The 24,910-nt window shown below is 47.2% G+C and overlaps 3 protein-coding genes across 5 annotated transcripts; 2 read left to right on the plus strand and 1 right to left on the minus strand.

Moving 5' to 3' along the window:
* Positions 1-1,469: 1,469 nt before the first annotated feature.
* On the plus strand, positions 1,470-4,522 carry mns1 (meiosis-specific nuclear structural 1). The gene is made up of 10 exons (XM_047042521.1): positions 1,470-1,613; positions 1,936-2,160; positions 2,251-2,378; positions 2,473-2,575; positions 2,665-2,894; positions 3,011-3,227; positions 3,319-3,426; positions 3,561-3,818; positions 3,900-4,025; positions 4,130-4,522. Exons 1-10 carry the CDS (start codon positions 1,611-1,613, stop codon positions 4,238-4,240), a joined length of 1,509 nt encoding a protein of 502 aa, XP_046898477.1. The 5' UTR covers positions 1,470-1,610; the 3' UTR covers positions 4,241-4,522.
* tex9 (testis expressed 9) lies at positions 4,400-7,812 on the minus strand. Its single transcript, XM_047042522.1, has 12 exons — positions 7,735-7,812; positions 7,247-7,389; positions 7,087-7,150; positions 6,907-6,986; positions 6,785-6,830; positions 6,571-6,647; positions 6,264-6,430; positions 6,071-6,153; positions 5,800-5,973; positions 5,117-5,251; positions 4,854-4,988; positions 4,400-4,751 (listed from the first exon to the last, which is right to left on the minus strand). The coding sequence occupies exons 1-12, from the start codon at positions 7,744-7,746 to the stop codon at positions 4,677-4,679; spliced, it is 1,191 nt and encodes a 396-aa protein (XP_046898478.1). The 5' UTR covers positions 7,747-7,812; the 3' UTR covers positions 4,400-4,676.
* Positions 7,813-7,833: 21 nt separating this feature from the next.
* LOC124482140 (DNA-binding protein RFX7-like) lies at positions 7,834-24,734 on the plus strand. Of its 3 annotated transcripts, XM_047042512.1 has the most exons (10): positions 7,834-8,519; positions 12,175-12,208; positions 15,153-15,238; positions 15,552-15,590; positions 15,978-16,100; positions 16,980-17,096; positions 17,920-18,004; positions 18,135-18,342; positions 18,654-18,943; positions 19,035-24,734. In XM_047042512.1, the coding sequence occupies exons 1-10, from the start codon at positions 8,401-8,403 to the stop codon at positions 22,506-22,508; spliced, it is 4,575 nt and encodes a 1,524-aa protein (XP_046898468.1). In that variant the 5' UTR covers positions 7,834-8,400; the 3' UTR covers positions 22,509-24,734. The 3 variants fall into 3 exon arrangements, with proteins under 3 accessions (XP_046898468.1, XP_046898469.1, XP_046898470.1); XM_047042513.1 differs by lacking the exon at positions 15,552-15,590; XM_047042514.1 differs by lacking the exon at positions 12,175-12,208 and having other exon boundaries at positions 8,467-8,519.
* Positions 24,735-24,910: the final 176 nt, after the last annotated feature.

Below are 24,910 nucleotides of genomic sequence, written 5' to 3' on the forward strand. Positions count from 1 at the left end.
CTGCCTCTCTCTCCTTTAACTCACCCTCCCTCAAATAGCTTTTCACCGTTCTATCGTTTGACGTAAACTCCCCCCCCCCCTCCTCCCCCATCGACACTGGCTGCTGCGGAGACAAAAGACACAGGACCACTCCGCTCAAAGATGCGAGGTATGATGGAGACTGGAGTCAAAGAGAAAATTACCCGTTTTATTTCAGTGTCAGTGCGTCGATGTTTATATGATTACATTCAGTTTGACATGTCTGAGGGGCCATTGAGTCTGAGTTTGACATTATCATTTAACTCTGAAATGTATTAAAACCACAAATAGATTAAGAAGTATACAAAGGGGAAAACGGTGTGACAAATAAATCAAAATAAATAGGCCCTATTTGTCAACTGGTCACAATTCCCGGTCTCACAAGGTCGGCCTTATACATCCATATAGGCTACTCTGCCTGGCCTCTGGCCCACATTCCCCGGTCTCACCAGGCACAAATCCCAATACTTTGCCTGGACTTTAGTCTACATTCAGACACACGCTGCTATTACTGCCTGGTCCCTTTCCTCGGCCTGGCTGGCAGAGTGGAACAACCAGGAGGACACCTGACGGTGGACTGGGAACACTGCATTGTTAGGCTAGTTGAAAGTAGGGCCTATGGCATGCAAAAGACCCTACACGTGAAATATGTTTTATAGGCTATTTGAGGCAAACAAATAAGTATAACGTAATACTATTACCAAAGAAAGATGAAGAACTAAACAAAGCAGAGCGTGTACAGAAGGCTAACAGAGTGGGAGTGTGATGTGCAGCTTTGTACCAATGTTTGGTTTGGTTTGACCTCCCCCTGGCGGTGATGTAAGCCTACGTCTGAACAACTCGGATGCACCTGACCTTAATATAGGCCATAGGGTATTTAAGGCGAGTGTTTAAACTGGATTGTGCTATTGGCACTAGTTTTAGAGTAATGTCTCAGTGGCACATACTGTATGGAAGTTTTTGCCATCCATAATACAAATGATCAATTACATGCTCATTTCAACATTTCATGTTTGATTTGAGCACTTAATTATTATTTGAATAATGGCAGGAAAAAACTTCCATACCACTGGAGGGGGGGGACATGTGCCACTGAGATATTTGGGCATTTTACTCTAAAACTCCTTATTACTGGACTAGGAAATTGCCATAACACACTAGCGCCACACTTTTTTCGCCTTTTGATGTGTAGGTTTGCTTTGAGTGTATGGGGTAGTGAATGCGTGGCTTAATTAAGATTTTGTGATTGGTGATTAAGCGGACTGAACTAATTTCTATAGCTATGCAGAATGCAGATAAATTCTACTTGCTCTCATGCTCTGGCAGCCCAGTATATCTTACCTCTCATGTTTTTGTGTTTTCACCCTTTTTAACTCACCTGATGAACGGAAGGAGGCGACATACTAGTAACCAATTAGATTCGACTTTAGGATTAGGCGCGGCGTAACCAAGACTACAATAAGAAAAACAAATGGAGAGGCATACGAAGTTGGTGCTAGCTAGCTGACGTTATCCAAATAAATGCATAATTCCACGCACCGTACCTAGGAATACATTACGGGATCAATAAGGATTTCGACAACGTAGATACTATGGTAGGCTAAACCCGTGAAGATAATGTTTGTCTCGGTAAATGCTGGTCTACCAACTGTTAGCTCGCCGTCTAAAACACTTTAGTGCTACCTAACTACAGTAGTCTTAGCTAGTTAGGCTACTGTAGCTAGCAGCACTGTACTGGTACGGTTTGAGTTAGTGGCCAATTCTAGCCAATGTGTGAACTCCCGCAATAGCTAGCTAATGAAACACCAGCGCGGCTACTGTACCAATACTCAATTAAAAAACTGGATTATATGATAAAGGATTAATCACTTTTGTATCTAATAAAAATCATAATGTTTATTCATTTACTTTTACTAGGCTTCAATGAGCCAGCGTCGCAACATGACTCACAGTCAGCAGCAAAGGATGCTGACAGAGCTTCGACGGCAGGAGGATCAGCGAGAACAGCAGACCAAACTCATTACTAAAGAAAGACAGATTCAAGCCAACCTTGTGACTGAGGATAGACTTGAGAAGAAAAGGTACCTGCGCAAGGTGCAAGATGAGCTCCATGAAACACAAATCGAAGATGCTCTTCTTAAGGTATGAATCCAACTTGCAAATGTGATGTTAGTCCAACTAGTGCGGACACCTGTTACAGTTCCAAACGTGATGTCTGCCTCACTCTCACAGGCTGAGGAAGATAGAATATACAAGCAAAAGCAACTCGAACAAGAAGAGAGACTGGCACAGGAGCTGAGTCGCATCAATCATGAAAAGTGTAGAGATGAGAAGATGAGGCAGTACATCAAAGAGAACAGGTAGTTGCTTCTGTCGGTATTTTCGATCATTCTCATGTAAGTCAAGACAATGTCCTCACCAAGTAAGGTTGGGTTTTCTTCTCTACATTTCCAGTGTTGAGCTCCGTGAGCTGGAGGTAAAGCTCAAGTCTGCCTACCTGAACAGGGAGAGGGCAGCACAGATAGCTGAGAAGGAGGCCATGAGATATGAGACAATGGTGAGTGGATGTGGTCAAGTCGGGATGGGGTGTAGGCTAACATTGTTGATTTGTGTGTTGTCATCTATTGTTTCTCTTTCTGACACCAGCGCCAGGAAGCAGACACAGCCCATAAGATGAAGAGTGAGCACGAGCGAGCGTCTGTGGAGCAGGACAAGCAGGATCAGCAGCGCTACAACGAGTTGGTCCGCTACCAGCAGGAGCTGGAGCAACAGCTGGAGGAGAAGGAGCGTCAGAGACAGCAGGCCTATCAAGAGTTCCTCAAGGAGAAGCTCATGGTGGACGAAATCGTCAGGAAGATCTACGAGGAGGACAGAATGTGAGTAGACTCCCTGTCCATCATCCTCCCTCTCCCTCATCCTCCCTCGCCTCCGTCTCTCATGCGCACGCCTCTCACCAAAGCAGACTCATGCTGGATGATCTTTGATCTTGCAGGGAGATGCAGCTGAGGCTGGAGAAGATGACGGCCACCCAGAGGTACATAGAGGAGTTCAAGAAACAGCAGGCAGAATGGAAACGCATGGAGCGGGAGAAGATGGAGGCCGAGAACAGACGCATCATGGAGTTTGCGAGTTACCAGCAGAGGAAGGAAGAGAACAGGATGGCCAATGTGCAAGAACGAGAGATGGCCAAACAGCACCTACACCAGATGGTAGCTAAGCAACTCCTCGATGTCCGTCCTGTCAGCATGAGCTGTGTTTTTGGTTTGAACTGCAAGGTTGATGCGTCTTTCTTCTCTGCAGCTCACTGAGAAGATAGAGAGAGAGAGGCAGCAGCGCGAGGAGATGGAGCGTGTCCGGGAAGAGCTCTGCATGGAGGAGCAGGCTGAGGCTGCAAGACAGAAAGAGATTGTAAGCTAGTGTATCTCCTGTCTATCCTCTGTCATCGGTTCACCATATGTCTACAACACTGGCCAACTGGAGTTGGTGGAACCTGTTTTCTGAAGTTAGTAAGACCATACGACTGTATGATTGTGGTTAAACAGGAGGAGATGGAGAAGAGGATCAGGCAGAGGCTGGAGATTCAGCAGACCTGCCAGCAGCAGATGGCTTTCAAGGAGCTGCGTAGGCAGGCGGAGAAGGAGGAGGAGGAGGCCTTCCGACAGATGATGATGGCCAAGTTTGCTGAAGATGACCGCATAGAGCAGATGAATGCCCAGAAAAGGCGCATGAAACAGTTGGAGCACAAGCGTGCAGTAGAGAAGCTCATGGAGGACAGGAGGAAACAGTACCTGGCTGACAAGGTACATGTTCACACAGGGCTTTATTACACAGTTTCCTGCTGAAGAGCAAAACACTATATTAAATGTGAATGCAATTCACAGGAACGCGAGGCTGAGGAGAGAGCCATCGAGCAGCAGAGGGAAGACTTACGCAGGCAGATCATTGAGGAGGAGAGACAGAAGCTCCTCAAACTCCATGCAACTAAACTGCTGGGGTATCTTCCTAAGGTAAGTACTGGAATACTGCGTAGTTTACAGTATTTTATTTGTTATTACCTTTAAACTCGACACAGCACAACTTTTGTGAATAACAGTATTGTCATCAATTCTAGGGTATATTCCGTGAAGATGACTTGGAACACTTCGATGAAGGCTTCAAAAGCAACTTCAAAAAACGTCAGGTTGACATCTTCTCTGAGGAAGGCTGGGAAGAAGATGAATGAACTCTTTATTTACCACTAGATGGCAGTGTTAAGTCTTTGCTGAGTTTTCTTTTTATAGAAAAGGGGTAGAGGTATTGAATTAATGGAGGGATTAGCTGCTTACCACAACATGTTAATCTTATTTCATAGACACACAAAACACATTTAATACAGTCTTCTGTCAATAAAAATGATTAGTTTATTTCTGTAACACATTATTTTTATTACATTAATAATGAAACTACTTTGGAAAATATGAACATTTTAAAGGCATAATTAAAATAAAATGAAAAACTTTTAAAACAGTATAAAAAATCTGTTTTTCAATGGTGACCCCTCCATGTGAAGCCCTGCATTGACAGGGCCAAATTTGGCAGGCCAAAATATGCCAGTGGTTTAGCTGGAGATGAGACCCAACGTAGACATAGGTCTGGGTTTCAGAATCTTTTAGAAGTCATTATTTCCCCCAGTCCAGAGCTTTCATAAACTCCTCTTCTGTAAACGATAACATCTTGGCAGCTTCAAAATGCATCTGATTAGAGGGATGTGAATAGGATGGGTGAGGAAAACGTTAGGAGGCCAACTGGTATTAGCAGGACAATTACCCACTACTGAATGTGGTACCGTAACTTACCTTCTGCCTTTTAAGGATATCTATCAGTTTGAGTTGTTTCTTAAAACCCACAATTAATTCAGCTTTTTGCTTTTCCAGCCTCTTGTTCTCTGCTTGTAGGACTTCCATCTTTTGATGCTCCTGGGTTACATTATCCTAATGTGTTAGGATTACATAAATATAGCAAACGTGTTTGTTACTGACAACCTGTAGAATATGGGATCTGAATGTGTACACTCTTGAAGCTGGTCTTGGCTGTGGATCTATGTGGCGGTGGTCTCTACCTTGCTCTGTTGCTTGATCTTATTCAGCTGAGTCTTGGACCTCTCCAGCTCCTCCAAGGCCCTGTTCAGACGCACCTCCACAGCACTGTGGTTGCTCGCTGCCTGTGTCTGGGCTCTTTTCAAGCCCTCCGTTTCCTAAGATACACAATAACAAAGCAAGCAAAGGCATTTGGACTGTTTTAGATGTTCAGTGATTTACTGGAGCACTGTCATTGTTATTAGCCCTGGCTGATTAACAACGGTGCTTGTATGCAATAAGACAACACCATGTGTACTGACCAACCCGTCACCCCGTCCTGCCTGTTGGACAGCCATGTGTTGGTGTTATGATCACTAACACAGTGAGTCATGTTATACAACTATGGTTCACCCTTCCCTAGTCACAGCAAGGGCAGCGTTGCCGGGGGATTTCTCTGAATTCCAAAGATATCTGTCACCGGATCTGTGAGCTATTGGCAGCCTGAGGAGAGGGTCACTTTCCATAGCCAGGCTAAAGCTTTTAATGAGCCTATGCCTGGCATTCCCCTTCAAAGGCTTGGTTTCAACCTTCATTAACCACCATGTCTGTGCTATAAACCCCACTCAAAAATGAGATAACACATAATCTCTATATGCTGTATGTGTACTCAATGAGTACTACTCATCAGTGACTAGTGATCTGAGGAGCCATGGTGATCACTCACCTTCTGCAGAACTGCAAGCTGCTGCTTTAGTCCTTCACACTTCCTGCCAGACTCCTCTGCTAGAGCTCTGTGTTTTTCTATCTGGTTCTGCTGAATGTTAGTGGTCTTCTGTAATCTCATTCGATCCTCCTCCAGCTCCTTGACTTTGGAGCTCAGACTGCTATTTTCATCATCCTTTATAAACCGATAGATTTCATAATTTTTTTTAACTTCAGACTTTTTTTATTTAAATAATTGGTCAATGTGCAACAGGAAATGCATATCTCCTTACCTTCTTGTTACATTCATTTGATAATTGATTTAGCTCTTCCTGCATCACCCGAAGTTTTGCCTTCAGAAACCGTATTTGAGAATCTAGAATACAAAAGGTAGTCATGTTTATTGCCATTATTGCCAAGCAACAAATAAGCATTGGCTTACTAATGACCAATTAGTTCATTAAATTGAATTAATTTTCCATTGACCTGATCCCATCTCTTCTCCAACACTTGGCATGACATCATCTGCGACATTATCATGAGTGTCACCATCATCCAGCTTCCCCTCAATATTCTGGATAGTTTTAGCCAAGGAGAAATCCACAAAATCCTCAAGAACAGCTACATCATCAGCCACATGTGCCTTTGTAGTTCTGACACATAACAAGGAAACAAAGTCAAGCTATAGAACAGAAGCAACCTGTCCTTGTTCTTAAACATCTTCTATTACTTTATATCGTATTAGTGTAAATACAGTGGCAGGATTACAGCTGTAATCCACATTGATTCTTACTGTGTCTTTCTTTGGTTTCCGGGGGAGTGTCTTTTTGGAACCAACGTTTTGGAACCAATCTTTTTTTTTGTCACCACCTAGGCAAAGTAAATGTTTAATGGATGATAACAGTACAGAATACAGTTCATATGCTCTTGGGTTTGGGTGGCAGACCGGCACCGTGTTCAGAATATAAACTTGGATGGGTGAAATTGGCTGCTGCATATGACAATACCTTTGCACTGGGCTGCTTCAGAGGTGGTTCTAGCAGGTTCATATTCCTTAACACAAACCAATAAAAGTGATATATTGTTCTTACTCCAGACAGTTTATTAAAATTAAATATGTAGTCCTCACCTGAAATCCTCATTTTCATTGTCAAGGTCAACATCCAAGTGGGAAAACGGAGGTTTGGACAGGACTTCATGTTGCCCCCTCTACAAGTGATAAGGCCAAGAAGTTTGAAGACCAACAATGACTGACGTGACAGGAAATGTATTTTTTTTTAATGTATGTAAATTCAGCAGGAAAACGTACCATAACCTGTTCCGCTTGTCTCACAAGATCAGCCGTTTTCGCCTCCAGCTCAGCGTTCAGACGCCTACGATTGGTAGAAACGATGTTACCATTGAATGTCTACATCTACCTGGTCACTTTCTCTATTTAACTTGACAATCAAATGGACAAATTGCTTTACTTGTATTCCTCCTCTTTAGCTAGAAAGTCCATAGCAGGTGATTTCCTGGATGGAAGTTCAGTGGCAGGACGTCTCAAAGTCCTAGACATTTGGGAGTGGGACTTTTCTGCACCACTTGACAGCGGTCTTTTGACATTCTTGTTCTAGAAAACCCCAGAGACAGCATCTATACAGTTTATGTATTGGAAAAGGTAACGGCCTTTTTAACCAGTATGCGATATTGAAAAAAGACAGTCAAATTGCACTGGATGCTATCTAACGTTTAGTTTGTAATCTAAACCAAGCAGCTAAGCATGCAGCTAAGAAAGCAGCTAAGCTAAGCAGCTACATTACTGTAGCGTAGCTAGTTTTAGTGGAACTGATCAATTTTAAAGGTTGCTTATCAGTGCGTGTTCGTTTCTGCCGCTAAAAATTGAATTGTAGCTCTACAGCGTCAGCTACAATGGCCAGGCAGTATGAAAGTAAAGTAATTACAGCTAGTTCCGTACCTGCATTGCCATCGCTGCTAAAGGAGGTTAGCGTCCAATGTTGCATAGCAACGACTGTGGGGGGGGGGGGGGGGGGGGGGTTGGTGTTTTTCTGCACTCCGGTCATGCTGCCAGGGACGGAAGTGGCACTCCTACTAATAATTTAAGACCATGCAAACTTGGCAAATGTGTGGATTTACCATATAGTATTCCGAATAATTTCTAGATACATTTGTAAATGTTTGACTGTGACTCGATCCCCGTAAAAACTGTGGTTGACGTCTACGCTACTACTACTACACACATTGCACTTGCGCAGTACCGTCCTTGCCTGTCAGCAGCAGAGCAACAACAGTGTGCAGCATCACCACCAGTACTAGGGCTCGCGCACGCACAGACGGCTCTCGAGGCTGCGACGGAATCCTGCTTGAAGCGTACATTTTCTACTCATCTGTTTTATATACATGCATGTGATTTTCTCTATGCATATGGTCGGAATTTAACCGCTGGACCATGTTTTGTTGTCGCCGTTACTCTTATCGGAACTGAGGCTAATTATCTAGCGAGCACATCGAACGGAGTGACTCCGTAATGCTCCACAGTAAGGACAGAACTGGTTTCCTGAGGTCTATGTTGGGGCCTGCTTGTTGAGATCCTCCTCCTCCACCCACCCTGAACCTCACCGTGATGGCAGAGGATCAACAACAACCCGGTCCTTACCGAATAGGCACCTTACCACCACTGGTCCCTGGTCTGCAGGGCACTGAGGCGAGTGCACTGCAGCTCAAAATAAAGAACTCCATCTGGTAAGCAGCTAATGGTGGCTAGTTACCATCTTCATTTCATTAGCTAGCCGGCTAGCTAGCTACTTAACTTGCAACTGGAACGCCTCCTGCATTGGTGTAGCTAGCTAGATAGACATTTAATAAGCCAGCTCTCAGCTCGCCTCCCCCAACCCCCTATCATATCCAGCGACGTTGAACTTGTCAACAATTTGCGTCTGCAACAAGTTCTCATTCTAAAAATCGTGGCTACATTTACATTATTAGAAATATTTTCAATTTCAGTACAGTATCCTAGCTAACTGACGATATTGTGGCCCATTCGGTGTATTTCGATAACTTGTAGACCCCAAAGAAATGTCCATGTGGCTAACTAGTTTGCCGTGTCCTGAATGTTCTCATTACATCTGACCGGCGGGTGGGCAGCATAAGGTTACTTCAACTGTGCCTAAGCTCGAGTGATAGGCGATACTAATGATCTACATTTGAGAATTGCAAGCACTGTAAGTAAACGCACCATGCAACGATCTGTCCTTGGTTGGCAGTTTTGGACAAGTTGAACTGATACCAGTTACTACATAGCCCTCTGGAAAGTTAGGATTACTGTCACTTTTAGCACAATAATTGAATGGAAAATGTATTGTTTGTGTATTCTTATCTTAAATAGCCACAGAAATTCACACAATGAATATAGTCATTTTTATTGTATTTGTATAACACGAGAAAATATCGTCTGAACCTATTTACATTAAGTCATTTAGCAGACGCTCTTATCCAGAGCAACTTACAGTAAGTACAGGGACATTCTCCCGAGGCAAGTAGGGTGAAATGCCTTGCCCAAGGACACAATATCATTTTGCACAGCCAGGAATTGAACCAACAACCTTCTGATTAATAGCCCGATTCCCTATCCGCTCAGCCATCTGACCCCCACCTATTATTTGTGTTGAATAATGTCAGCTAAAGCTTCAAGTGTATTATGGACTGTGAAGCATGTATACACTTGTCCAACACTTGGCCTTCAAGCGCCCTATAGACATGAAGTTTTCTTCATTCATCCTCAGATGTTCTCGCTGTAGACCAGTAGAGGGGGTTATCAGAGTAAAACACAGATGAACAGGATGCCAAGACAAGAACCATGTCACACACTTGTCAGTGGACATTTTTTTATTGACTGCTATCCTAAAGAATGACAGATGGAATATCATGTATAATCGTTTCTTAGATTATGTGTTATACCATCTGAATATGGTTGTTCCATGTTTATTGATGTGGGGTTACATATTAAACAATCCATTATTGTGTTTGCGTAGTTTTGTTCCAAAGCAGCGTAATACAAACGAATAGAGCTGTGGAATGCAGACTTGTCAGTGATCCACTGTGGTCCAGTATGCTTTAGTGAAACATGCTAAGTGAAGGAGGCAGGCTGTGGAGATACAGTGTAATTAGAACAGTAGGGGAAGTCGAACGAAATAGGAAGCCAGGGGTAAAATCACAACACAATGAGAAGGGATAGTCTTCAAAGAGAATAGGAAAGGAGCTTCACCACTGGCAAACATCACATAGGATTCAGGGCGACCAAACATCACATAGGATTCAGGGGGACCAAACATCACATAGGATTCAGGGGGACCAAACATCACATAGGATTCAGGGGGACCAAATGCAGAAACTGACTTTCTGCTTTATTTGCTACCATCGGCTAAGAATTTAGGCAGCAGTCTAGATTCTAGGTTTGTTTGTAGTAGGAGAAGGTTTCCATGCTGTGTGAACTGTCAGCATAGTAGAGCTGGGTGTCTACTGGCGCCGGGATGAGGCGGGCTGGGGTCAACCCACTCCCCTGATGAATTCTTCAGAATAGCTCCACTGTGTTGCCCCAGAGTCCAACTACTGTCTGTCCTCGCTGGGGTGTAGAAGTTAATTGCAGGCAATCCTCTTTCTGCCTGAGGCAGCCATGTTGAGGGAAGCGGGCAGACAGCAGCCAGGCTTGTCGTCCCTGGCAGCCACAAGGGTTGTTTACGTTCTGGAGGAGGGGATGGGGAGGGGCGGAGGGGAGCGGAGGGGGAGGGGGGGAAGGCGGGGTCTGGCTCATCTGCTGTCTTTGGGATTCAGGGCTTCTTCAGAAAATGGTACAGTCAGTTTATTTAAATGAAAATAAGTAAAAGTGTTTCCCCTGTTTTTATTATTCTTTAAATTATATTTTATATAAGCTTTTTAAAATGATCTTGGTAATATAGGGTGTCATGTAAAATGTTTGTTGAGATTTGGGCATTTTTTCAACGAGAATGATAGTATAAAAGAAATAGGTGTAGAATGTGCCATTAGTAAATAAAGATAGGAATATGAGACCTGAGGATGTTATCTTCCATGAACTGATTGTTTAGGCTGAATGAGGTCATGCCAGGCAGGGTGAGTGGGTTCATTCTGGAGCTGATCTCCTGCTGCCACAGGCCAGCCTCACACCTACACACAAGCTCTCCCTCAGCAGGTCCTGGGCTCCAGACCTACAGGCCCTCAGGGCCACAGAGGCTCATATCTTGCTGTCATACACCAGTTATCAAATCTCAGCGAGGCAGCTGTTGGTGTTACTAGCAGCGTGGTATGTCGCTCCATGTGAAAGGTCTGGAGTCTTGTTTAGCCAAGAAAAGAGTCATGTCTGACATGCGCTCACGGAATCAGTGTGGCCATTCTGAATGTGGAGCAGTGAGCACTTGGAAGGTAGAGATCTATGTTAAGCATCTTCTCTTCATACAACAGTGGCTTAGCTAGCAGAACTCTCTCTGCCCAACCTTACCTAGTAACAGCTTAATAAGCTCTCATCAGCAGAGAAAATCTTTACGTCACCTGGTAACAGTCAATTACAGCTATCTCCCCCTGGTACCTGCTAATAACAGACCTGATTCTAACTTAGCCAGAGTCACCTAGCTACAGTCTAACCTGCCCTGTCTCCTAACTCAAGGCCTTCCCAAGGACGTGTTCAGGAGGTAAACAACCGTCCTCACCCGGTGCTCAAGTCCTTATGTCTCTCCCTATGATTCATTGTACTTTGCGATTCCATCCCTCCCTTCTGTTCTCACACACATGTATGGACACACTCATATACAATTGCAGGCCTGTAGAATCACACCATGAGCCTGCCCTCTTCTCGCATGACATTTCTGAAGGCTATGGAGTTGTAGAAATAGGTGTGAAGGAGAAGTTAAGTGTTGTTTTAGTGTGGGGGGGGAGGGGGTAAGGTGGTGGTGTGGAGGCTGGGTGTGAGGAGGAACTACTGTAAACCCAAGGATCTCTGACAGGGATCTGGGTAATATGTGGACAATATGTCAGTGTAGGGCTGTGCAGTGGGACAACACAACGTGCTCTCTTTCTTTGACGAAAGGTCAAGTGAGATCTTAGTGTTCCCCTTTTTGGGGTTATATACTGGTTCATACTGGATTGTCCAGCTCCCTCTTTGGCCCCGAGCCTTGCTGGGGGGCTGATATTAATAGTTCTGTCAGACAGGACGTGTGTGTGTTTGTGCCTGACAGCATGTTGCCTGGGATATATTGGTGAAGCGGATGGGAGGTCGTCGCGTGCTCAGCATTCCTCAGATGTATTAATACGTATGTTCCATGCATGTGGCTCTCCCATTGCTCTTGATCATCATTCTAATGTTGTGTCTGTTTTCCTTTATTTTCAGTAAATCTGTACAATTAAAGGTGGATAACATTTTGGTGAGTATTCTGTGGATGAAATGTTGCTCCCAGTTCTTGTTTTGTGTTCTGCAGTGTTCTAGCAAGTGTTCTATGTTTAGGTGGTAGGCCTAGCCCATGTCCACTATCACAGTAGAAAGTATGTTCTATAGCTTATCTACCAGAGTCAGACTGTCAGCCAGTCAGTCAGCCCATTAGTTTGCCAGCCATTGAATTTACATTTAGTCATTTAGCAGACACTCTTATCCAGAGCGACTTACAGTAAGTACAGGGACATTAGGACTGGTTGAATTAGTCATTCAACCAGCCAATAAGTCAGTCATTCAACCAGCCAATCAGTCAGTCATTCAACTAGTCAATCAGTCAGTCAGCCAGTCAGATGCTAACCCGTGCTTTCCAGACAGCAGTGCTGTGTTGCAATCCCATTTGCCAGCTTGCGTCAGATACTGCCATTAAACTTTAATGTCTTCAGTTAAATTCCACAACAATCTCTTATATTCATTTAGATTCAAGAAAACATTCGTTTTGATTTGCCTCTGAAGGATGTCTAGGGGAGAAACAGGAGCCTGAGTGGTGTGTCCTGTTAGCCAGCGCCTCCAGCTCTCTGTTCCTCCCAGTCCCCTGTTGTCTCAGTGCTCTCTGGATCACATCAATAATAAATGCTGTGTTGATATTCTGCTTTAGATTCCTGCCTCAATACAGTGTCCTACAGTGATGGCAGAATGTTCTCTTGGGAAGCCCCGCTTTTTAAGTTCTGGTGTGAATTCTGCCTGGAGTAATGTGTGTGTGCAGTATGGAGTTGAGGGAGGCGCAGGCAGGGTTAGGGTTGGGCGGGGACCATGTTAAGTGTCCCTGCCTGAGGTCAAGCTGCAGGTATCTGGAGGAGGTCAGGCTGCAAGAACTGTATCTGGAGGGAGGATGAGGTCATACACATTGAGCAGCTCTGACGGTGTTTTCCCAGTTAATACTCTGTTATGATGCTCTTGGTGCCCAGACACACACAGACGGGAACATCTCCTCCCCTATATGTGTTCCCTGGCTGTATAAAGAACAGGCACCACCATGGCTGGGGCACATTCTAATTTACCTTCCCCCCCCCCCCCCTGATGATGCTGCTCAGTGGCTGATAACTTTAGCCATTGGTGAGCTGCTGTTCCCCTAGCAACAAAGAGGCGAATAGAAAAGATGGAGGGGACGTGTCTATTCTTAGAAACCAATAGTTGGTGGGTGGGGAGCTGGTGTGTGTGTGTATGCGGGCGTGCGTGCGTGTACTCCTTGGTGCCTGGTCCTGGGTCCCCCTTCCTGCCCACTCTGAGGGGCGTGTGTTGGCAGCGGCGGGAGGCGGGGCTTCATCATTCATGTTGTCGAACACGCTGGGCAGGATGACAGAAGAGCTCATCCAGTCCAGCGGCACCCCAGTCAGAACCCCCCCTGCCTTAGGAAGGGCGACCATGCCTGGGCTGGATGGCCAGGACACCCTCTCTAACACATCCCAGGTGACCAGGTTCTCTCTGGCCTGGTACAGGCTGGTGACCAAGGCCTCTCTGGTCTGATGCGACAGACATGGTGAAAACAAGAGCTTGTTTACGCTCTGCTGAGCCAGACCCGGATTAGTGCTCCCTGGGATTACTGCTACCTCAGAGGACCTCCTCTCTGGGGGGCGGGGGTAGGGTACCTCCCCATCATCACGCTGGCTCTCCTTGCTACTATCACTGTTTTCACTGTCACTGGATAGTATTACTACCGCTCTCACTGCTGGTGTCCTTATCGCTGGATAGTAGTGTCACAGCTGGGTAGTATCCCTGCTGCAGTCATAGCTGATATCACTCAGTGGTGTTGCAGTGCCCTCCAAATGCAGCATTGCATTCTGGGATGTGTGTGTGGATGCTGGATGTCTTCTAGGATCAGCTTATCTGGACCTGGGTGGTAGCTGGGTGGTAGCTGGCTCAGGTATAAGTGAGAAGCTGGCTCAGGACCTCAGCGGCTTGTGGATCTGATACAGTCATCAGCCCTACACACACCCTCTTTTTTCCCCCTCACACACACATTCTCTCTTACTAACACACAAGTTTTCCCCCCACGCCACCCTCACAATAGAAACATTGTGATCTCATTAAGAGATTTCCTCGCTGTGTTTGTTACTGCTGCAGGGATGAGGACCCCCTGTGGGGATCTTTGCACACACACACACAGGCGAGCACATACACACATTTTAAAAGCTTTTTACACTCCCAGTGAGCCAAGGGGGTTAGGACTGCAGTTTTAATTTGACAACTAGCCTAGTGTATCGGTGACCTGGGACGGTGGGACCTGATGGTGGCTTGTCTTTACATGTATTCATTTAGCAGACGCTTTTATCCAAAGCGACTTCCAAGAGAGACATTTACAAAGTGCATAGGTCACTGATAATAACAACAAAATAGCCCCAAAGCATTGCAGGTAGTCAAAACAAGAAGCACACATTGTGAAAAACCCAAAAATAAGTGCCAAAGGGAAGAACCATAAGAGCATGTAGTTAAGCAAGTTACAATTAAGCAACATGAATCTCTAAGTGCAAGTGTACCTGTATAAAAAGCAAGCAACAGTAAAAATAAAAATAAGTAAATTAACTAAAATAGAATATTTCGCAGCGAATACAACAGTTTAAATCAGTTACCACTAACCAACAAGAGCAACATGTCTCTAAGCAAGAGTCATTGTGATCCTTGAGGAAACTAGCATTGGGTTCAGCAAATCATTCCTAAGCACCGTTGTACTCCGGGAACAAGTGCGTCTTGAGCCTTCTCTTGAAGGTGGAAGGTTTGCAGCCTGTAGTTGAATGTGTTCTGTGTGTTTGACTGCAGGTTCCTCTCTGCAGAAGGCAAAGGTAGGGGCATAGGAGGGGTCTGGAATCTCCAGGTCTCTTAGTGTGGATATGAGTCAGTTGCTGTGGCTTTTTGAACTCTTGTTTGTCTTTTACCTACAGCAAGATGTGGAAAAGTTTACAGACATCGAGAAACTCTACCTCTACCTTAAGTTGCCTTCTGGGCCCAGCAGTTGCACTGAGAAGAGGTGAGGAGTGTTTCAGTTCAATACCTGAGTTTGTGTACATAATTTGAATTTTTGGTCACATGACTGTAAACACATAAAATGCCTCAAGTTACACCCTATGTTGTCACAGCAAGAAGTCACAAACTCACACACACACACACACTCCCTATCTCTCTTACTTTCTCCCACCTCTCTCTTACATGCACTGATAGTAGATAATGACAATATCATACCTTGTTAATAACGTAATCATCCATAATTCCTACTTGTTCTCCACCACCTCTACTCCCACCACCTCAACACCCCACCCCACCACCTCTACACGTGGCTGCAGGACTGAGAGAGGGTCTACCAGTCCTGGAGCTCTACCATGGTACATGAATTCTGCCTTCAGACACACACATAGGGGTTTTGGGGTGGGGTGGCTCAATAAAAAGGCACAGAACGTAGAAAGAAGGAAGAATCAGACATTCTACCCAGGACCCTTGGTGCCAGGGTTCCCCCTTGGTGCCAGGGTTATCCCTTGGTGCCAGGGTTCCCCCTTGGTGCCAGGGTTCCCCCTTGGTGCCAGGGTTATCCCTTGGTGCCAGGGTTCCCCCTTGGTGCCAGGGTTCTCCCTTGGCGCCAGGGTTCCCCCTTGGTGCCTGGGATCCAGGCTGGTTCTGAGCAGGCCTTCCCTCTACGCTCAGTGGGCAGTTGAACTCTAGTTTGAACTCTGTCTCTACTCTGTCAGTGATCTCCTCTGTTGTCCTCCGCTCAGCGACCAGAGCTCCATGTCCTCCAGCCGCACACAGCAGACGCACGCCTTCAACTGGATCAAGGGCCAGCTGGAGGAACACCCAGAGACCTCGCTGCCCAAACAGGAAGTCTACGACGAATACAAGTGGGTGTCTCACTGTGTGTGTGAGTGTGTATGTGAGAGAGAGAGATGTGTTCAATATGTGTGCATTTCCAAGCAGGACGATGTGTATGTTACTGTAGGTGTCACCGGGACGATGGAGAGGTTATACTCTACACACATGGGTCGTCATTAGTTATGAAGGTGTAACGCTGCATTGTATGTGGTTCATATTGAGCAATTAAGGAACTCGTTCTGGTCCCTTGGACTGGATAACTGTACTGGGTGAGTGTTTGAATGCAGGTTTCCAATGTAATACTGACTGGAAGTAGTGTCTATTGCCCCAGACCAGAACCCCGGGGGTACTGATGAACTGATGATGCGGCTGGGTCCTATTTTAGAGTCCTAGAATACCAGGCGGTTGGGTTTCATGGAGAGAGGAAATAGAACTGTTTGGTATTTCAACTGTGCTATGCTTCAAGCTTGATCACCTGGAGTCCTTTCAGACGTTGTTTTGTTACACAGAAATGTGCTTTGGACGTTTCTTGATGTGAAATCAATGCTGCAAATGTAGTTCATGTAATTTAATGTAAACTTTCAATACAATTTTACCAAATATCTTCAGACAACAACAAATAGGTTGTGTATGTATATGTTGTATTTAAGTAACTGTGAGCCAGACCATGGTTATTAATAGTGGTCTAAAGCTTGGGAAAAGTTGTCCCCTATGTGTTGGTAAGATTGGAATGGAAAGTGTGTGCTTTGAGCTGCTATGTGTTCTGTTGTATAAGAGTTCAAACTCTCTGTTATGAGACCTTCTCTGAGGTGACATTTACGTTAGAGTTTGGTTTGAAACTAATTCTGTTTCTTCTGACAGATATTTCAAATATCTTCTATTAACAAAGTTTATGTATGTCTTTTCAGGAGCTATTGTGACAATCTCAACTACCATCCACTGAGTGCGGCAGACTTTGGAAAGATCATGAAAAACGTCTTTCCAAACATGAAAGCTCGGCGACTGGGCATGAGAGGCAAATCTAAATATCCTTTAATCATTGGCTGCTACTGTCAGTCCTGTCTGGATCATGGCCCTGTCTGCTACACCAACATCTGTTGTCTCTGTTCATGAAGCTGCTAAATATAGAGCAAACTTAAATCAAATAAAGTCTCCTCTCTCAGAGTACTGGAGAGGAGGACTCGGTTACCATGTACCACCATGACCTTCACGAAATATCTCTGACTCCTTTTCCATGAGGTCAAACCTCCAAATGGACCACAGAAATCTGACATTACTGGGCCACGGTGAAGGGTGAGGTCAGGGTTGTCCAAATAGGCTGGCTGTTAGAGTAGTTTCAAACATGACTTTCCATGCAAATCACTCTCTCGGTTCTGGACTTGGTGGTCTTGCTGAAATACATTGTTTGTTTGTGATGGTTGTGAGGGCAACTGATACAACTGATACCCAATATCCAGCCCCCAAGTAAATAAACCCCCCTCAAGTTGTTCACACCAGCAGCCCCTTTTCGCTGTCCAGTTGGTGAAGTGGCTGCACGCTAGCGTGTGTGGAGGGACTGGCTGGGTCACCGACTGCTTTGGCAGGACCTCCGGGGGTCATAGCTGTTTGATAGCGTGACCCTCCTGAGTGTGTGGGAGCACCTGCTGCTCCCCTCACACGCAGCCCTCTCTGCACTCACTTTCACACACGCCTCCAGTAGGCCGCCGTTAAGGCCGGGTGGGGAGGGGTCAGAGGGAGAGGGAATGGCCCTCAGTTGGGGGTGTGTGTGTGAGTGACAGCTGATCCCTGACTCCAGTATGATGTCCAAGCGTACGTGCTAGTTTGACCTTAACCCCGCCCCCCTTCTACGTATTGCTATAGTGGACTGAGAAAGAAGGCCTTCGTACACATGCCATCTCTCCCTAACCTGGAGATCCACCAGACAGGAGAGGGGGTAAGTTCTCTCACAACATCCTCATCTCTCTCTCAAGATAACACCATGAAAGTAGCATTCCCACTGCACTGTATATATTTCAATAGTACTAGTTTAGGCCCTAATTGTGTGTGTGTGTGTGTCACCACAGTGTGAGGTGCTGGAAGCGTCAGGCCAACTGTGCGGGCCGGAGGAGGAGGTGAGGTCGGCAGCCTGTGGCCTGGTGTGTGAGTGGGCCCAGAAGGTTCTGAGTCGCCAGTTTGATGCTGTGGAAGACTTGGCACGCTTCCTGCTCAACAGCCACTACATCGGAACCAAGTCTGTGGCGGCACTCACCGTCATGACTAGCACTCCCACAGGTATGAGAGGAGCCCATTGTCCCACAGTTAGACATGCCCACAGGTGTGGGAGAAACCTATTGGGTACGGCAGGAGCTTATTGGCTCACAATAGTACAAGAGGAGCTGTACCAGTAACAAACTGTTAATGTTCAGCAGCTCGACTGTGCTCCTTTGCGCCGTTGCAATGACGGTAGCCTTTTTTCTACTCTCGTTTGCACTGTGCTAGCCAGTGGAATGGCTCCATCTGGTGTCCATATTCAGTAAATCCTCCAACTCTGGAAGTTCCTTTTGTTAATGTGTTCTCTGTGCGTTTTGTTTTGGTGTGTTCAGGGGTGAAGACGCCCCTGCCGAGCTCAGCCTTCGTCCCCACAGCGGAGGCCCACCCCTTCCAGCCACAGGTGAAGACGCTGCCCTCGCCTTCCCCCTCCATCCATGCCAAGCAGCAGCTGCAGCGCAAGCTCCAGAAGAAGCAGCAGGAGCAGAAGCTCACCTCCCCCCTGCTCGGGGACACGCACGGGGGCACAGCGGCCTCCACCTCCCTCCCCTGTGGAAGCCCCGCCCTCCTCTCCCCCCAACCCACCATAGGGATTGTGGTCGCCGCAGTCCCCAGCCCCATCACGGTTAGCATGCGGAATTGGCCAATTAGAGAATGATACTGTTTGTAACTTTCCTCATGCATCATGCATTAAAGCTGTGTCTGTGTGTGTGCAGGTGCAGAGGAGCCGGCAGCTGATGTCTCCCAGTCCGGTGGGCTCCACAGAAGGGAAGGTTCTACCAGTCAACTTCCAGGTGGTGACCCAGCCGGTGCAGTCTATCCGGCAGAGCCCCAAGCCTAGCCCGAACTTCTCTGCCAGCCCTGTGGGCGACCGTTCCGCACGCCACCGCTACGCCCAGATTCTGCCCAAGCCTTGCTCCACCAGCGCCCTGGCCCTGCGCTCCCCCCCCACCCTGGTGTTCACCAACAGCCCCATCCAGACAGTGATGCCCACTCCCCACGTCAGCTCCGTCAATGTGGTAAAGATCTCCCTGGCGCCCAGCAGCAGCACCCCCACCCTCAGCAGCTCCACCCTGCGGCCAGCGTCTGCCTCTGCCGGCCTGGCTAGCCCCGGGGGCTCTGCTGGCCCCCTCCTGGCCCCTGTAGCCAGGCAAGGCAGGGCCCCCACCACCCCCACCATGGAGGTTAAGATGGAGGCTGAGGCCTGTGACACTCAGGAAACAGTGCCAGTCCAGAGGATGGTGCCCCGGGCTGCCAGTCTGCCCGCCCTCCAGACTAGAGGCTGCCTGGGCCAAGAGGCTGGGGCTGGGCCTGGGGTGGGGGTGGGGGTGGGGTGCATGCCCCCCTCAGGCTCCCACAGCACTGTGGCAGCTCCAGCTGGCAGCAATAACAACACTAGTAACAACAGCACTTTGTATCTGACGGCCTCCAACCAGAACAGTAGTTATACTGGGTCACCAGTGGGTGACTCCTTGTCCTCCAGAGAAGGCTTCCAGGCCCTAAGGAGTCCCAGAAAACGCCCCAGCATGGGCCCAGAGCCCTACCCCTCGCCCGTCAAGAGGGTATTTGTCTCCCAGCAGGCACTAGGAGGCGGCAACGGGCCGAGGCAGGGGATTGGTGCTGCAGTGAAGAAGCTCCCCAGGTCTGGTGCCCCTCTCCGGCCAGAGAGTGCTCCAGCCACCGCCATCAGCAAGGTGACTGTGAAGCTCAACGCCAGCACCCCCACCAGGATCCTGGCTCTCTCTGACCCTCCCATCCGACGCTGCGGCTTCCAGACCGTCCGTCCACAGAGCGCCCTGCTGGGAGGAGCCACTCCCGTTACCATGGACACCAGCAACATGGGGGCCGGTGGCGCCCAGCTGCAGCAGCCCCTGCCTGCCCCGCCTGTCTGCAACCAGCTCCAGAACATCTCCTCCATGGGAGGGATGGGGAACTCCCTGTGGCCCGGGGGGACTCAGCAGGCGGGGCAGCAGCAGCAGCAGCAGGCCTTTCCCCAGCAGATGGAACCAGCAGACCAGAAGGAGACCCCGGTCCTGGAGCCTCTGCTGGTTCAGAAACAGGACTGCGGGCCGATGCCCATGCAGACGGACATGGACTACTTTTTCAACGACGACGACATGACGCAGGACAGCATTGTGGAGGAGCTGGTTCAGATGGAGGAGCAGATGAAGCTCAACGGCAGCCTGGCTTACTGTGCTGATGTCGATCTGCCAGGCCAACAGGGGGCAATGCAGGGAGGCACCATGTCCTCCAACCAGACCGTGACTCCATACTACCACTCTACCCACAGCAGCACCACACCTATACACACCCCGACCCCTACCCCCACCCCCACCTCTGAGATGCTGGGGGGGCAGGGCCTGACCAGGGAGAGCCCCTGCTCCCGTGTAGCCCCCAGTACCCCCGTGGACAGCGCCTTGGGTAGCAGCCGGCACACCCCTATCGGCACCCCCCACTCCAGCTGCAGCAGCGTGCCTCCCAGCCCCGTGGAGTGCAGGAACCCCTTTGCCTTCACGCCCATCAGCTCCAGCATCACAGGTTACCATGACGGCAGCATGGTGTCCAGTAGCCCGGTCAAGCCCATGCAGCGGCCCACAGCCACCCATCCTGACAAGGCCCGGCTGGAGTGGATGAGCAACGGCTACAACACGAGCGGAGCGGCGTCTGGAAGTGGCATCAGCATCCTGCCCAGCTACCAGGACCTGGTAGACGACCATTTCCGGAAGCCCCACGCTTTCGCTATCCCAGGACAGAGCTACCAGCCCCAGAGCAGGCACCATGATGGGCACATGGGCCGGCTCACGCCCATCTCTCCGCTGCAGACCTCCAGTCCCGCCAAGCAGGAGGGCTTTGCAGTACCCGCTCCTCTGGACAACAAGGCCGCCCCCTCCGCCGTGGGTGCCGCCTTCCGCTGCCGCAGTGTGAGCCCTGCCGTCCGCCAGCGCAACCTCAGCGGGAGCACGGCGGCGCTCCAGAACATCCCCCGGACGCTGGCGTCCCCCTTCAGCTCCCCCATCACCCCCGAGGTGCTGAGCGTCCTGGCCGGCAGCCAGGCGGAAGCATGCTCCAGCAGCGTGGCTCAGAGGAGCCAGTCGGTGCCATTGAATGTGATGATGCAGACTGAGGTGCTGCCCATGCAGGCTAACAGCCAGAAGATCACCAGCGTTCTCCTGAGCAAGATGGACGGGGATGGGGACGATGCAGTGCGAGGGCTCGGCATCAACAACATGCCCTCCAACTACACTGCCCGCATGAACCTCAGCCAGATCCTGGAGACCACGCCCAGCTTTCCCAGTAATGCCAACCATCACACACTGGCCACACCTGGCAGCAATGCGTACGAGTTCCAGAAGCCAGGCTACCTCATGAGGAAGGAGCAGATGATTCTGTCTACCGTTGACAGCCACTCACAATCAGCTCCTGGAGAGCATCGGCTACACCAGCACCAGCCACAACAGCAACTTCAACAACTTCAACAACAGAACCAGCCACAACAGCAACTTCAACAACAGAACCAGCCACAACAGCAACTTCAGCAACAGAACCAGCCACAACAGCAACTTCAGCAACAGAACCAGCCACAACAGCAACTTCAACAACTTCAACAACAGAACCAGCCACAACAGCAACTTCAACAACTTCAACAACAGCTCCAGCCACAACAACAACTTCAACAACAGCACCAGCAACAACAACAGCTTCAACAACTACAACAGCTTCAACAACAACTACAACATCAACAGCAAAATAGTCAGCCCATGCTACCAGCAAACAACACACTGCAACACCAGCAACAACAACAACAGCAGCAGCAGCGGCAACAACAACTCCAACATCAACGGCAGCAGCTGGACTTTAGTACCACAGTCAAAGAGCTACTGGCCTCTGACAGCCTTCCTACTGGTTCTGATCTGGCGGGCCAGGCCTCAGAACCTTCCACAGGGTCACTAGGTTTCCCTGGCGACATGCGTCTGACATCGGAGCTGTCCAGCAGCATCAATGACTTGAACGCCCTGGACACCAATTTGCTGTTTGACCCCTCCGGCCAGCAGGGGGCGTACGGAGACTCCACCCCTGAGGAGCTGCTGAACGATCCTCTGTTCCAGCAGATCTGCAACGAGACTGCAAACTCCAGTGGATTTGATTGGTTGGAAAGCAAAGACCAGCCCACTGTAGGATTGATGGGTTAGGTGAGGTCAGGGTTCTCTTGTATTTTTACTGGGCTGGGTTTTTATTGTTTATAACGTTTTTTTACCTGTCTTTGTAATTTTTTTACGTTGTACAGCAGGTGCAACGCTCTGGGTACTGTGACTGTCCAATTGAAGTGCCCAGCTTTAGCAGAGATGGTCTGTCTTTAATGATGCAGGTTATGTACCCCCTCCCACATCACCACCCATTACTGTACAGAGCCTTTAAATCAAAGGGGGGGAGGGTTTACTTTTAAGAAGATGGACGGATGATATCACTGCAAGATATATCTGTTTAGATGGCTCTGTAGCAGCTAACCCAACCCTTTCATTCCATGATTCTATTAGAGGAATGATGTCATAATAATGTAATAATTATATAATAGTAGCCTATAGCTTGTTTCCCCCCCCCCCCCCCTTAGATCTTTCATTTTCAGCAATGCACCGCACTGACTGCATTGATTTGGATAATGAAAGGTTGTAATTTTACCGTTGGAAAGAATGCATCAACTCGTTCAGAACGGGTGATTGATTACAGGTGCACTAGTGAAGATCAGAGTGTGAATAAGGCATAAAACCCAGGGAGAACGACAGGTAATCCCAGCAGGTGCTTCTAGAACATCCTATTGTTCTGGAATTCTAGCCTTCAGAGCCTTATATTCATACCAAAGAAAAACAGGTCAATCATTGAGATGTAGAAATCCAACCAATAGAATCTTTAAATTACAATCACTGTCTCAAGGTTGAGTTCCTTTCTGTAAGATGTGAGCTGAAACCTTGTTGGCTGTATATACATTTCCTTCAATAAGAAGAAATATGAAGAAATAGTTAACTGACTGACAGTTAACTGATAGCTTTGTAGCACTGGAAGAAATGCTGAGAATCCCACTACTGGTCTGGTTAATGTAACCTGTGTAGCAGGACAATGTCTGGGCTTAATTGGTTCACTGTTACATGAGTGTTCCTCTCCTTACAAAGCCCCCATTTGTAAATATGAAAGCTCAACATTAAGAACTAAAATACACTGTATGGACCTGTATGAACTGAAACTGTGCACCCTCACTAACAATATATATATATATATATATATATATATATATATATATATATAGGTGACTTTGAATCAGGAGCCAGCAGACGTATGTGTTGCAACTGGCACCACAACTTGTATAGATAAGGCTGTGTGTGTTTTTTCATTTGTTTCTCTGATCTTTTTTGTTTGTTTGCTTCCTGAGATTTTTAAGGGCCCTCCTAATGCAGAGGAGACACCTTGAGTGAGAACATAGCATGGTATTTGAAAGTGACATACATAACCAGGTTGCATATCTTCCTCTGACAGATGTAAACAAGAAGTCTCAGAGGACACAATGATTTCATGGTTCATACAGTCCGCTCAAAAGGTTCATCTTATTGCACTAAACTCCCTGTGAACCTGAGCACCTCTGATGGGACAGAGGTATTGATGGAGACCCACAAAATATTAAGATCTGAAATAGAAAAGATAAATAATTTAAAGTCAATCAGAAATATGACAAAGTAAATTGTCTTCTTATGTAGCAATGTACATGAATCTCAATGAGATTACTTATCTGCTGTATTCTCCTATATGAGAATATAAAACTATCTAGTTATCTAAAGGAAAAAAAAGGACAAATATTATCAAAAGAATCATTCAGTGTTGATCAATGTGTGCATGCATGTTTAATTCTATTGTATAGAGTATTGTAACCACTGTAAACAAGGACTGGTCCTGTCATACAGAAAGTTGGAACTTTTTACATGAGTTTCTTGCATTGTTTGATGTTTACTAACTCATAAATCTTTTTTTTTTCTTTGTTCAGTTTATGGGTCCGTTCAGTTTAAAACCTTTGGTGTTTTTACTTTATCTGTGATTTTTTTTAAACAAAAAAACTCTTGCATTTGTATTTTTAAGAAACCCTTAAAAATAAGCACTGATGTTTGTACTTAATTAAAAGGAAACGGCATTAACCAGTGACCCCCTGACCCGGTAGAGACACCCTTCATCCTACACTTCATCTGTTACAACTATCCTCCGTCGTGTTGTTGTCCAAGTACAGTGCTCAGCAGACCGTACAGTTGTTTGATAACGTTGCCATAGCATTTCAGCCAATGTTATCCTCTTTCTTTTTTTATTGGGGGTGCTCAATGATGTTGAGATTTTGTAAGTGGTTTAAAAAACCAATAAACTTTTTTTTTAAAGTACATAAAGCACCTTGATTTCAGTGTGTTTATTTCCATGGAATGTATGATTTTGGGTTCGGTGATCAGTCAGTAATTTGATAACAGGCTGACTGGTGGAGCTCAGAGAAACGATGCGCATGTGGCCTCGCTCACACCATCTGTTACTCGGTGGACTGTTTTGAAGCCTATGCTGATTTTAGTTG

This window comes from Hypomesus transpacificus, chromosome 19 (assembly GCF_021917145.1).
Source record: "Hypomesus transpacificus isolate Combined female chromosome 19, fHypTra1, whole genome shotgun sequence".
Taxonomy (NCBI): domain Eukaryota; kingdom Metazoa; phylum Chordata; class Actinopteri; order Osmeriformes; family Osmeridae; genus Hypomesus; species Hypomesus transpacificus.

What these genes read in the sequence shown, in the direction of transcription:
- mns1 (XM_047042521.1), top strand. An exon ending in CAGTACATCAAAGAGAACAG is followed by an intron (nt 2,379 to 2,472) that starts GTAGTTGCTTCT and finishes CTACATTTCCAG; the next exon opens with TGTTGAGCTCCGTGAGCTGG. An exon ending in CCATGAGATATGAGACAATG is followed by an intron (nt 2,576 to 2,664) that starts GTGAGTGGATGT and finishes TTCTGACACCAG; the next exon opens with CGCCAGGAAGCAGACACAGC.
- tex9 (XM_047042522.1), bottom strand. An exon ending in GGAAACCAAAGAAAGACACA is followed by an intron (nt 6,431 to 6,570) that starts GTAAGAATCAAT and finishes GTTATGTGTCAG; the next exon opens with AACTACAAAGGCACATGTGG. An exon ending in AGATCAAGCAACAGAGCAAG is followed by an intron (nt 4,989 to 5,116) that starts GTAGAGACCACC and finishes CTAACACATTAG; the next exon opens with GATAATGTAACCCAGGAGCA.
- LOC124482140 (XM_047042512.1), top strand. Translation starts at nt 8,401, where the DNA reads ATGGCAGAGGATCAACAACAACCCGGTCCTTACCGAATAGGCACCTTA. An exon ending in AAAATAAAGAACTCCATCTG is followed by an intron (nt 8,520 to 12,174) that starts GTAAGCAGCTAA and finishes CTTTATTTTCAG; the next exon opens with TAAATCTGTACAATTAAAGG. An exon ending in CAGTCCCCAGCCCCATCACG is followed by an intron (nt 18,944 to 19,034) that starts GTTAGCATGCGG and finishes GTGTGTGTGCAG; the next exon opens with GTGCAGAGGAGCCGGCAGCT.